Source organism: Neopelma chrysocephalum, unplaced genomic scaffold, assembly GCF_003984885.1.
Source record: "Neopelma chrysocephalum unplaced genomic scaffold, ASM398488v2 Primary Assembly neopelma1_96809, whole genome shotgun sequence".
Lineage (NCBI taxonomy): Eukaryota > Metazoa > Chordata > Aves > Passeriformes > Pipridae > Neopelma > Neopelma chrysocephalum.
The window spans coordinates 177,071-191,091 of record NW_020925453.1 but is presented as its reverse complement, the minus strand read 5'-3'; the positions used below and the strand labels follow the sequence as shown (position 1 = coordinate 191,091).

The following is a 14,021-nucleotide window of genomic DNA, read 5'->3' as shown; positions in this document are numbered from 1 at the left end:
AATAGTGAGGCAGTAGATCAAATAGGCAATCCATATGTGTATGATTATGTTATAGCTGTAGGAAAACAATTTGATAAAAATGCTACAGTGGTGCTAGAACACCAACCAAAACAGCCTGATTGTAAACTACATCCATTCAGTCCCGGTGATTGGGTATATGTTAAGAATCTTTTAGGAGAACTTCTGCAAGAAAAGGGGGAAGGACCTTTCCAGGTGTTGCTGACCACCTTCACAGGAGTCCAGATAAAAGAACAGCCAACCTGGATCCATTACTCCAGAGTCAAAAGAGCTCCAGAAGACAGTGAAGAAAGCTCTTGAGGAGAACTGAACCATGGACCTAAAAACAATGCTGATTCTTGGACTTTTGATAAGTATAACCTTATCCCAAGCTCCTACTCTAGAGTGGCCATGGTCGAGTGCCCAAATTATAGAATCATTCCCCTGGGTGGGGATACATCCCTCAGCTGATCTAGAGCCTAGGCCAATCTTAGCCATTTATGTGCTACATAATAACAGACCATATACACAACAAGACTGGAATAAAGCCCAGGACTCATTAGATATCATAATAGGAAAATTGGATGATGAAATATAAATAGGGCACAAAGACACAAAAGACAAAACAGGTCAAGCTGACAGTAACCTCCATGATGAACCAGTTACTTATATTTAGTCAAACAGACAACGCAAGTAATGAGGTTTGGCTTGAAAGAAAGGGTCCAATTTCTTGTCTATGGGATGATACTCAAGAAAACGAGCAGGATAAAGCCCAGTGTGAGATGAAGTTACTGTTAGATCAATCAGTTTCAGTTCAGTGCTCATGGATGAGTAAAGATAAAGGTGCTTCCAAAACATTTTTTATCAGACTTAAAAAGAGTCTTACTACTAAAGCACCTATCAAAACGACTTCCGAACCACTTACTGAGGCGCTCACAACTCCCTCTCCAAACTGTGAAAGTATACATAACTTAACCTTTATTGGACCTCATGTAATTCGACAATCCAATGAACAAAAACTATTACTAGATCCTACATATTCACTGAAAAGAGTTCAAATAAATGTCCAAGTGAATATATCCCACATACAGAAAAGTTGCCAGCCGTATATACAGCAAAGTCTTAAAGGATGGAATGCTTGGCTGGCAGCTAGATCCTACCATACCAGGAAACAAAGAGATATACCCGGGTGGGTTGGCACAGGGTTAGGTGTATTAAATACAATAGATCAAGAAGTATTAATTAACAAACTCAGTGCTGTCACTTCTGATTTAGGAAAACTCAAAGTCCCTTTGAAATCATCTATGATCACGTTGGCAGAAACCCAATCTCTAGCTGTCAAATTATTAACATTGGTAGCAAACTACACTGGAAGTATTAGTAAAAAAGTTGCACTTGCAATCCAATGTATCCAGACTCAACAATGGGTACAATCTATAGCTGCAGGAATACTCAGAGAAGGAACATCAGGGATATTACCCCAAGAAATTAGAGAATTAATAGCGAGAGAAGATTCCACTACTCAGTTTGAAAAAGATCATCAAGCCTGGTGGCAATTAGTGAATTTCACCTACAATCCACAACATGAATGAATTGAAGCATATGTGCTCACTATTAGTGCAGCACAAGAACAGGCAATCTTTCCTGTTCTAACCCTGGGAGCTATACACCAAAATGTCATTGTCAGACCCTTAGGTCATAGTGTTTGGGCAAGTTATGATCAGACCAAAGGCAAGTGGCAATTGATCAGCACCGAGGCCTGTACTCCCAGAGAACAGTTAGGATACATCTGTGAAAATGCAGTAACAGAAAATGAAGACGTGTGTTTAGATATCGAAGAAAGTACATGTACCTTTGAAATGTTCTCACACACTAAAGCCCAGTCACAAGTATTTTATGTAGGAAATGGATGTGCATGTGTTAGAACTGCTTGTGTTAATATTACTATAGATAATTGTCATGAAATAACTAATGGTACTAATTTTTGTGTGTGTAGTTTCGCTAAGATTGTAGGTTGCGATTTTAATAATGTTGCACCAGTAACAACTCAACAATTGATTAGAATAAATTATACTTTGTATCATGATATACTTAAATTACAGATAGGCATGAATATTGATTTTTTTAAAGCAAGGCTTAAACACCCGGATGTAGAAAAGCTAGTCCAAGAAGTAAACAGAACAACCCAACGCATGCTGTGGCAAGTGAAACATGACTCCAAAAATATAAATATTTTAGCTGATGCAGAACATCATTGGTGGGACATCTTAGTAGGATACTCTCCTAGAGCAACACAAGTATTTAATTTTCTGATACATCCCATGCTAGTTATATTGGGAGGAATGATCATATTATCTTTCTTGAACATCTACCTGTGGTATAAGTTGAGCATTATAGAAAAGAGAACACAAACAATGTGGGCAATGATGTACACTTACCGAAACCCTTTGTCTTCAGAACTTGACGAAAGAATTCATAAGTCCTGAGAAAAGGGGGGAAATGAAACAGAGCAAGGATTTTTAGATGCTGGGATCCTGCTCTGAGAAGTTCACAGATCCCACTCTGAGGAATGCTGCATTTAGGTTAAAATGACAGAGACAGAGAACATGTGTTATGAGATTAGTTAAGGGAGAGAAGGTACCAGGCTCCGAGAGGCCTGCCTGTGCTTGGTATGCTCTATTCTAATGAAAGATAACAAAAAGGTTGGCTTAGTAGTCATAAATTAGATAGAATGGACATTTGGGGGGGTGAAGAGCTGAGTAAAGGGGTTTTTAGCAAGACTTTAGTACGTAGCCAGGAAGAGTTGGAAAGTTCATGACGAAGAAGAGAAAAGAAACAACCCTCATGAGGCTGAAGAAACAGGAACGACCCCCAGAAATCTCCCCAAAAGGATGACTCCACCTCAAGCTCCGCCTGAACCCTGCCTAATATGAATATTATAACGAGATGATGTAATTTTAATGAATATTCATGTAAAATATTGTAATCTCTCACCAAAACTGTATAAATTACCTGACTTTTCACTGAGAACTTTAAAGCTAGTTTGTGCAGCGATAGCTACCTAGCGCCCCAACGTTGCTCGAAATAAATACCTTTGCTGCTTAAAGTCCAAATTTTGTCTCTGAGCAGTTATTTTCTGCTGGTTTTGGCATCAAGGGTGAGGCTCCAGAACACCTGCAGTACATTGATGACATCATTGTATGGGGCGACACAGCAGAGGAGGTTTTTGAGAAAGGAAAGAAAATCATCCAGATCCTCCTGGGAGCCGGTTTTGCCATCAAACAGAGAAAGGTCAAGGGACCTGCCCGAGAGATCCAGTTCCTGGGGGTGAAGTGGCAAGATGGACGTCATCAGATCCCGACAGAAGTCATTGATAAGATCACAGCAATGGTCCCACCAACCAGCAAGAAGGAAACGTAAGCCTTCCTGGGTGCCACAGGTTTCTGGAGGATGCACATCCCTGAGTACAGCCAAATTGTAAGCCCTCTATCTGGTAACCTGCAAGAAGAAAGATTTCCATTGGGGCCCTGAAGAGCAGCAAACATTTGAACAAATTAGGCAGGATATTGCCCACACTGTAGCCCTTGGGCCAGTCAGGACAGGGCCAGATGTGAAGAATGAACTCTATTCTGCAGCCAGGGATAATGGTCCTTCCTGGAGCCTCTGGCAAAAGGTGCCTGGCGAGACCCGAGGTCGTCCATTTGGATTCTGGAGCCGAAGCTACAGAGGATCTGAGGCTAACTACACCCCAACAGAGAAGGAGATCTTAGCAGCTTATGAAGGAGTACAAGCTGCCTCAGAGGTGATTGGCACAGAAGAACAGCTCCTCCTAGCACCTCGATTACCGGTGCTGAGCTGGATGTTCAAGGGAAAGGTGCCCTCTATGCATCATGCCACTGATGCTACATGGAGTAAGTGGATCGCTCTGATCACGCAGCGTGCCCGTATTGGAAATCCGAATCACCCTGGGATCCTAGAAGTCATCACGAACTGGCCAGAAGGTGAGCACTTTGGTCTAGCAGATGAAGAAGAAGGAGAGCAGGTGGTACGGGCTGAGGAAGCCCCAGGATACAATCAACTACCAGAAGAAGAAACAGGCTATGCCCTTTTTACTGATGGTTCCTGTCGCATTGTAGGGATGAAATGTAAATGGAAAGCAGCTGTATGGAGCCCCACACGACAAGTTGCAGAAGCTACTGAAGGAGAAGGGGAATCGAGCCAATTCGCAGAGCTCAAAGCTGTCCAGTTGGCATTGGACATTGCTGAATGGGAGAAGTGGCCAAAGCTTTACCTCTACACTGACTCATGGATGGTGGCCAATGCTCTGTGGGGGTGGTTGGACAGATGGAAGAAGGCCAATTGAAAATGTAAAGGGAAACCCATCTGGGCCGCTGATATGTGGCAAGACATTGCTACCTGGGTAGAGAAGCTGATTGTTGTTTATTCAGATTTTGTTAATAAAAAGCTGTTCTTTTCCTTTTCTGCACTTCCACCTGAAGTTTCTTAATTTCTAAGTTGTAATCTTACACATAGACACATAGCTAAGCAGAAAATGATCTGAGAATAACCAGCTTATTAGAAGACGACTTTTATTATCTCTGATGGTTTGCTTCATTAACCTGTTGATATCAGACACAGATTAGACTAAGTTTTTTGCTCCCTGGAACTTGAAATATTTCATTTGGGCCCAGAGACACTGCTGCAAAACAAATTACATACAAAATGGCTGTTCACTTAGGGAATTTGATAAACCAAATACAGAAAAGAAGTTCCAGAATCAACTTTTAGGCAACTTCTAGAAACAACCTGTTTCTGAACAAAACAATTAATACATCTTATTTGCTAGCACTATTACTAATATCCAGTAGTACCTTATTAGATTTCATGTCCTACAATGCTAGGTGTACTGAAGAGCACTCTGGTAAACCTGACTATAGTGCCAGTGCACAGAAGTGAGAGTTAGTAATCTGAGCAGAGACACAAGAGAAGAAAGAGAAGACAGATGTGATTTCTCTGAAGCTACACAGCAGATCCAGGGTTTCTAATTCAGTTTTTCTGATTCCAAGACGAATATATCTACCAACTCCAGTGACTGAATAGACTATAATCTAAACAAAAGTTTATTTTCCCTCCATCACATATGCTTGTTAATTTCACAATAACACAAAAAGTTTTGCCTTTATGAATTTTAGTAGCATTTATCAGCAACTTTAATTCACATGAAAATCACAATTTTATAATTAAGATATAATGCAAGGGAAACAGTTTGCTGAAAAGGTCCTGAAGATTCATCACCATAAGCTTCTGAAAAGGCCCATGACTTGGAAATTTTCTCAACAAATCTGTGTATTCTTCATAAATCACAGCAATCTAACTGCTGATCAAATGTGTACTTAAGACAAAATACTGTAGCTTTTCAGATTATTTTTTTACGACAATATAAAGTTTTGAGCCAAGGACATACTAAAAACTCTTAGACATCAGTTTGAGGGCAGCAAAAAAATGGGATTGAAACAACTGAAATTAAGGAGGAAGTAAGTATCACTCGGGGAGAGCAAGGAAAAAGTGAAGGAAAGGACAGATGAAAAAAATCAAAATATTTTCACTGGCAAGGACAACCCAGTGTTGGAAGGCAGGCAAACACAGGCTATGCATGACTACAGCATGATACTTTGCCTTCAAAGAAACATTCCATGACTAAGAAAAACAATTTAATATATGAGAGGTAAACTAAATGAGGATTTATACTAAATCTTTTGAAATATTAAAAAAAGTTATTAGCATGTTGGCAAGCATCTCTAGGACATACGCATCAATTTCAATAAATGACAAAGTTTTTAAGTTCAACAAAGCAATGACGTGTACAAATGCACATGCATATACTCAATGTCACTCAGAATTTCCTGGGGGTGTGCTGCTTCATAGAAATTAAAGCTATCAGATTATGAAAGGAAGAAGTTTTAAAAGTGTATCATGCTGTCCAAATAAAGCAGATGCACTGGTTCTCTTTTTAATGGCTTTCTGACAGGCCCATGATTAGCCTTGGACAGTGACAATTACTTTCTCAAAAGGGCCAGTACGATTTTTTTGTTTATTTAGGGTTTTTTAATAAAAAGCCAATCATTATCTCTTACTCAAGCATTTATTATACATTCATTTTTATTGCATTGGGGTTTCCAGATCTTTTGTATTTCAAATATGAAAATTCTCTGCTTAATGTAGAAACATATTTTTAAACTGAAAATGGAATTCCTCATCTGGAGAACAACACCACTGGCTTTTACAGGTTCCTGGACTCATCTACCAAAGGGGTATTGATGCCTTAAACCCCTAAAGGTTTTTTTTATTTTTCTACCTTATAAGTTCTATAGGTAATAGAAGTAGATTTTAGAAGCAACCCCTTTCTCCCCTTCCCCGTAGCACCCCTTAGTTTATACATTCCTTTCTCCCTCTTACCCCATTCCATACTCCCCATATCAACCCTACCCCCATATCCAGTAGAAGATGTTTAGTCTCTTGTCAAGGCAAGCCTGTCTTGTTTGGGGAACGCTTGTATCTTGGCCTAAACCGCAGGACAGAGTCAAAGAACTGGGTGACTCTGCTCTCTGTACCCCAAAGATGATGAAGGATGATGAAGAGAGGGTCCCGAAAAGCCCCCAGACCCAATTCCGGGAGGTGGGCCAGGGGGTGGACCAGGCCAAAAGTTATAGGGTGGACACACTTGGGATTGGCCAGATATTGTTATAAATGTAACATCTTGGACACAGCCCGCGCGCGCATCGTGTAACATCTCTTGCCTTGGCACTATTAAATCCTTTCCTTATCTCACCCCAACTAACAGCTCCTGGATTTTTTTCTAAGCACCAGCTGAGCAGGCATCAGTATCAATAACAATAGAGATTGTAGAAAGGGTGCTCACAGGAACCATACCATCACTTTAAGTAAAAGGAGTTACTGCTTTCCTTGGATTAAGGTGGACTTCCCTCCTGCACAAGTAGACCACAAAAAACACTCGTAGGGAACTGAGTTTCTTTAGTAAAACTGTCAACTTTTGTATTCCAACAAGAAAATGTAGTTTTCTTTTACATTGAATATTTTTCTCAATAGCTTTATTTTAAGCTTGCACATGTTGAAATATCTGTAATTTGATGCACTACACAGCAAAAAAGTGAATGTGAATGTGGCTTAAAAGACAAAAATGCATCAGAAGACTATCAACAGTTGTTTTCTAGGAGATCTAAACACAGAAGAAACACTACATAGTCTACTTTAAATTCTATAATGAAAAACTGTAATGGAAAAACAACTTTAAGGAAGAGAAACTTAGTAACCTAACAAATGAATACCTAGAAAGAATTAACAGTGTACACTGATAACCTGAATCTCCCTACTTTCCTCAATCAGTTTAAAGAAAATTCATAGGCAACAGTGTTATAACAATAGTCTTGTCTTTTTACATTATAAGGATGGATACAGAACAATTATTGTAAACTATTTTAAAATAACAACAGTAGTGAGCACTGAGTCAAGATACAAACAGCAAAAGTATTTGATTGGCCAAATAGTTGTCATTAGTCATACTTACTTTTGAAAGGTGATGTTCAGATGAAAATCCCAAGCCATAGACTGTATTTGCCCTACTGTCTGCCCATTGGCCAAACTTCTGGGATGTTTTTGTAAATGTCATGTTGGGGGTGATAGTGCTATTAATTATTGCCTGAAAAAAAAAGCAATAGTGTTAAAAATGGGGTTCTGTTTTTTTGATTTTTTACAAAAGATACTCAATATTTGAAAATGCCAGTATTACAGAGAAGTATCTCTGCACACTGAGACAAACGTGCAACTAGGGAACAATTTCTAATTCAATCACAGTTAAAATTACAAAACCATATATTGGCATACATTCTGTAAAAGGAGCAAAAGGGGAGGGGCATCTCTGCAATTACAAGTAGTCATTGAATAGTCAGCAAGTCTAAAAAAGAGTCCTTTAAAGCATCCACATAGGCTAATAAGATCACAAGAACTAGTGAAGTTGTCTTTTGTCTCACAAGTGTATTTCTTTGTTCCCTAAAGCAATGCCTCTCACGATCCATTTTAAGTTCCACCGTTTCCTTCCCCCATTGCATATGCAATACTCACTGAAAAACATGTGATAAAACAAGAAGCAGAATTTATTTTTAAGCTTTTGCATTGCGCAAATCTGGTTTTTCATTTATACATATACAAACATGACTAACAGTGACAGGGTCATACACCAACTACAGAAGAAGGTGGGATGGGGAAGAGAATCAGAAAAAGGTAAAACCCATGGGATGAGATAAGAACACTATAATAATTGAAACAAAATAAAATATTTTACCACTACTACTACTAATGATTATAATAATGACAATAATAATAATTGCAATTAAATTGAGAGGATGAGAGATGACTAAGACTCAAGAAAAACAAGTTGTTTTTTCAAAAGAAAATACAATTGCTGATTGATGCCCAGCCAGTCCCCGAGCAGTGATCAGCCCATCCCAGCCAACTCCCCCCAGTTTATATACTGAGTGTGACAGGAATATCCCTTTGGCCAGTTTGGGTCAGATGTCCTGGCTATGCTCCCTCCCATTTTGTGCACCTCCTCACTGGTGGAGCATGGGAAAATGAAAAATCCTTGACTTAGGGTAAGCATTACTTAGCAACAACCAAAACATCAGCGTGTTCTCAACATTATTCTCATACTAAATCAAAAACACAGCACTGTACCAGCTACTGAGAAGAAAATGAACTCTATCCAAGGCTAAATTAGGACACATGCCAGTTATTGTGCTCCAAAGGTTATTGTCAACATGGGTCCTACTGTCTCACAATACAGAGTTGGGAATCTTTTGAACATCAGTGTGCATGTGCTTTGTTCTGCTTCCATGAAACCATAACCCCTGCCGTACTCCCAGGAGTTCAAAGCCAGTGATTACTGTAGAATCCTAGAGCAGCAACAAAATTCACAGGGTCCAAACCAACTTCTCTGTTGATATAAAGAAATCTTAGTTTTATTCTTTGAATAGCAGGAACTGGACTGACGCATAGACAATAACAACGTTTTCTCAGGATGGTAACAGTGAGAAACTTCAGCATCAGAGAGACTGTGTGGGAACAAGTTAAGCGAGCAGCACCTGCATTCAGTTAATTAGGATCAAAACGGAGTGTTTTGGCCTTGACTGGTGTTTTTGATAGAGTGCTGTGTTCTCAAAGTGGAACACGGCTTAATGGTCTGCATGCTCTGCGTGTCTTTCCTGTGGCTGAAAACAGTCAAACGTGATCCGAGTGTGAATGTGTGGAGTCAAAACACCAGCTTAGCAAGATCCTGGGAATTCTGGTTAACTGAATGACGACACCAGGTGCTGTTTACAAAGGAACCCTGATAAAAGGGGAACGCTGAAAAGGATTGGCGGACAAATCCCGAAATCAAACTCTGGGTGGTGTGCAGCTCCATTTCTTCTCAATGCCCATATTTGCCATTTCTGGTGACCTCGACGTGCGACCTGCGTTACAGGACCCTTTTTCAGCGCCCATGACTCAATGGAGGTGGTGCCAGCATTTCATCCCATTAGTGGAGCCTGCAGGACAGGAATCTGTGGAGTCATCTAGTAATACTGGGGCAGGAAATTTCCCAAGAACACAGACTTTATTTAAAGATTTTGCAACGGATACTGAATGCAGCAGGACATAAGGTTACAGATGAGCAATTGGAACATTTTCTTTTGTGCATGCTTTGCAACTGTTGAGAGTAACAGAGTCTGATATAGGGACGAAGGGACAATGATGGCAATATTATATTTAAATTTGGACACCTTGAAAATACACTCTTTTAGACTTGTTGGATGACCTCTTCGGGGAGAAGGAAAATGTATTACCTGCCGTTTCTATCTGCTCTGCTGATTGGCCTATTTATATCCCCCACTGATGGGGGTTTTAGGACCTCTGGTGAGGGGTCTGTCTCCTGCCTGTAATCATGGTAATTTACCTCCTGCAGGGGCTTCTCCTGCCCCGTCCTTAATCATGGCACTTTTCACGAAAAGTAACTGCTTTTGGCTGCCAGGCCGCCGCGTGGGATGCCACTAGGGGCAGCGGGGCCTGAGTAGCGGCAGGGGCAGCGAAAGGAATCGGTGCCGCCCAACACTACCCCCCATCCCACCTCCCCCCTGCGACCCGCCCGGTGCCGCCACATGGTGTGCCGCGGGGGTACCCCAGCGGCAGCTGTGGTGGCAGCGGCAGCCTGAAAAAATCACCGCCCAGCCGCTTTTTCCCCCCCACCCCTCGCCACCATGGCGGCCCCCCGCCCCCCCCCCGAGCCTCCTAGCTCCGCGGTTGCCAACGTGTCGGGCCTGAATTTCAACCACGAAACCGAAAGAAGAGGAGGAAGGAGAGAAAGAAAGGAAGGGGAAAGAAAAAAAAAAGAAAAAAAAAGGTGGGAGCTTGGATGCATGAATCATCTGAAGAATGGACACACAGCATTGGAACCATTGAATCTATTTGATAATTTAAGTGCCTATAACTTTGTTCTTGGTAACTTTAAAAGGGAAGTTATTTATACAGTGTTTTGTGCTTTAAACCAACAAGCACCTAGTCCTAGGTACACGTGTACAATTAGATGCACTCACGCACATGCCATAGTCGAGATTTAAAGAAAAAAGTTAAGAATAATACTATAATTGAGAAAAAAAATGTTAAAACTTCAGATTGATTGATTGATTTATGCCTGTGTCAGGGACCTGAGTCATGTCTGAGACTCTGCCATAGTTGGTCCGTGGTTGTGCTCGTCCATGTGGCATGGGAAAATATTGTATAGTTTCACTGTTGGGAACTTGACTTTTGGAAAAGAAACAACAGAGCCGTTGTTGGCACGGAGTTGGTATCATAAGCCATTGTGGTCTCAGTTCGTGCACTGGCCACGTGTGAGCCGATGTCACAATTGGAAAATTCCACTCCTGTGAGGGGGATATGGGAGGTGGTTCTGGGCTGAACAGGGGGGAGGACGATATGCACACTGCTTTGATCCAGGGGATGCCCTGAAAGGTGCATTGCCTGCCTGCCCCTCCCGCCTAGTACCACGCTCCATCTCCTTCTCCTGCTCAGCAGCTTTTCAGAAATTCGGGGTCGATATGTATTAATTGCTATCGCAAGTAATAGGATAAAGTTGCTTTGCTTACACCCTTTGTGTCTCAGTGTTTGTGATTTTGGGAATCCTCACGAACCTAAAACAATGCCAGATTATTTGTTGTCTTAAATTATGTACATGTAGATTGTTTTGATATGTGTTTAAATCTTCCTCGAAAATACAACTGATAGAAAACAATGTAACAAAGAAAAAGAAAAGACCAAAACCTCTTAAATATAATCTTATCTCCTGTGCCCATCCCAGGTGCAAGAAATTTGTACTCTGTATTAAAAACCATACTTTTAAAACAAAAAAGGGGGAATATGACACCCCTGGAGCAATTAGACAAAGCTGTATTTGCCTTTAATTTTTTATGTTTGGATTAATAAGTATTGTACAAAAACCCACAAGAAGATACCTAATGACAAGGTCCTATCTAGTTGTTAGTATGGGGAAGCGGTATGCTTGTGTTTTGTCTCCCACAGGCTTCCAGCACATTTGATGAAACCTTATCATGAGTGGGACAGACCTGACACGCAGTCCAATTCTGCAGATGCAGAGGCTGTCCCTCAGAGACTCCCAGGAGGAGACCAGTGAATGCTGAGCAGCACAAGGCCTGCCCAGATGTCACATGGAAGAAAATATTCTAGGGATAATTCACTGTGTCTACTAACTCTTACTAACTGGTATAATGACTCAGTCATGGCGTGTATCTCTCACTCATATGCCTTCTTGGCCTCACCTGACATTGTGATTCGTGTGACTAACAATACCTTTGACATCACTGTAAGTAATCTTCACTATTTTAGTTGTATCACAAATCAAAGCGTATCTACTCTCAATTTATCATTAATAATTCCCATGCGCAGAAGAGCCAAACTGTGGCTCCCAGTGAACCTAACCAGAAGCTGGGAGGATGATGCAGGATACAGTAAATTAATGAAACTTAACACAATCAAGAAATCATCATTGGATAGCTAATTGCTTTTATCATCTCTGCAGTAATCATGGCAGCTATCGCAGCCATGGCTACTGCTTCATTGGCCCATTCGGTGCAGGCCACACATACAGTGGCCAGTGTATTGGGTAATATGTCAGCATCAATAGCAGATTTTTTAATAATTTGTCTGTTTTTAGTGTTTTAAGTCCTCTGGAAGCACATCAGATAAGCCCGAAGACAAGAAGCCTGGGTCCTGGCCCTCTTTGCAGTGAACCCTGCATGTCAAAACAAAAAAGGGGAAACCAAGTACTGCTCTCCCAAGCCCAAGATATTCTAGAAGTCAAATCCAGACTATACTACTTGTATGAGATGGTTGCCTGGATGGATATTAAAGTTAGTAGTTTATTTAGCATCCTTTCCTTCTGTTGAGATTTAGGTAGCACTAGAACACAGCTACCATTGTAACGTGTCAGATTTTAAGCCACAAGCTGCCCGGAGCGGTTACTTTTATTTAAGACTTTTAAAAAGCCTTTGGTTCATTATTACCTCAAGTTCATGTCCGGAGAAAACACCACTATGCTTTCTGTAAGAGAATTTCTTTTAATTTAGTGAGAAAAATAGATATTTTGGCAAAAGATTTTACAGGGATAACATAACCAAAGAAAACCATTTCACTAAAACACCCAGCACAAAAACACCCACCATAAAATAATCAATATACTAGCTTTAGCAAAACACAATTCATTGGTTTTAAGTTATCCACAAGAGGAAGAAAACAGATTAAAAGAGTAAAGAAAGAAGGAAGGAAGAAAGAGAGGAGAGAGAAATAGTTACCACCAAACTCTGATGGCTCACATGATGGCAGCCAGAAGAAAAAGCTCCACATGAAGCCTTGTGCTCCCGCTTTTATGTAGTTTGGCCATGCTTCCCAGGCAGGACATCCAGATTATTGACCACTCAGTGTTCTCCTGGCCAGAGTGAGGCATGCTGTAGCCAATCACAGGCTCCAGGGGGCATGGTGTGGGCAGGCTACCAGGCAGGCCTTCCTTGACAGACAGCCCAGCCACATGGCTCCCATGGCCATGTTAGCTGCAGGCCATGTGCTTGCCAGCTCTGCCATGTGCTCTCAGCAGGTCTTATCATGTGCCTGCAGGCTTAGGCCCAGCCCTTCCCCCCCCACACACACTCACAATGAGTTGGCTCCAACCCATATGAATATATAATTCAGTGAGATTCGAATCCAGTGTCTCACAACCATCAACATCAAATTTTCTCTGCATTCTACAAGGCAAGCCTGAAAAATTTACAGATGAGGGCCCAACTAAGCCCACAGCTTCCATGTGCATATGCTGATTCTCAGATGAAGTTAGGGAGAGGAGTATTCCAAGAAAGTTCAGAACACATTGTATCACAACATGTAGAAAGTCAAGCAAAGATACTACAGTGCATATGAATTAAACAAAACTGGCATCTTCTGCAGCAGCTTTGACAGCTTCACCATGCTGACATTAAATTGGAAGAGCAAACCTGGATGTAGCTGAGGATATCAAACAGGCAGTTCTCTCTGATAATCTTTGCCTCAAAATGCAAGTTTTGGCTACCATTGTGAACAACTGCTGGAAAAATTTGGAATCCTGAAGGTTTACCTTTGAATCAACAAGATTTGTTGTGTGACTGGAGAATCATCTCCAGCATTAATTGTCCACAAAACTTCTCCTCAGATGTTCATATAGAAGTTGGTCTATGAAATCACTGGTAATTCAGTCATCCTCCTTTCTTTAGGCATATGGTTGTGTTACGATATGATTATTAAAATTATTAGAGAGATGTCTCTGCCCTAATTAAGGTGCAAATGAGACAATATTCTGAAGTCAATAGTACAGATTTTATTTAACAGTAAAGGAGAGGTTCAAGGAAGGAGAGAGATATAGTGGAAAGAGG

The 14,021-nt window shown here is 40.9% G+C and overlaps 1 protein-coding gene across 1 annotated transcript in view; it reads right to left on the bottom strand.

The window, feature by feature from the left end:
* The window catches only part of LOC113981880 (homer protein homolog 1-like), a 127,393-nt gene that overhangs the window by 101,351 nt on the left and 12,021 nt on the right, over nucleotides 1-14,021 (bottom strand). Inside the window, exon 3 of the mRNA XM_027709550.1 lies at nucleotides 7,583-7,714. Coding sequence (XP_027565351.1) covers nucleotides 7,583-7,714 — 132 coding nt within the window. The remainder of the gene's footprint in view (nucleotides 1-7,582; nucleotides 7,715-14,021) is intronic.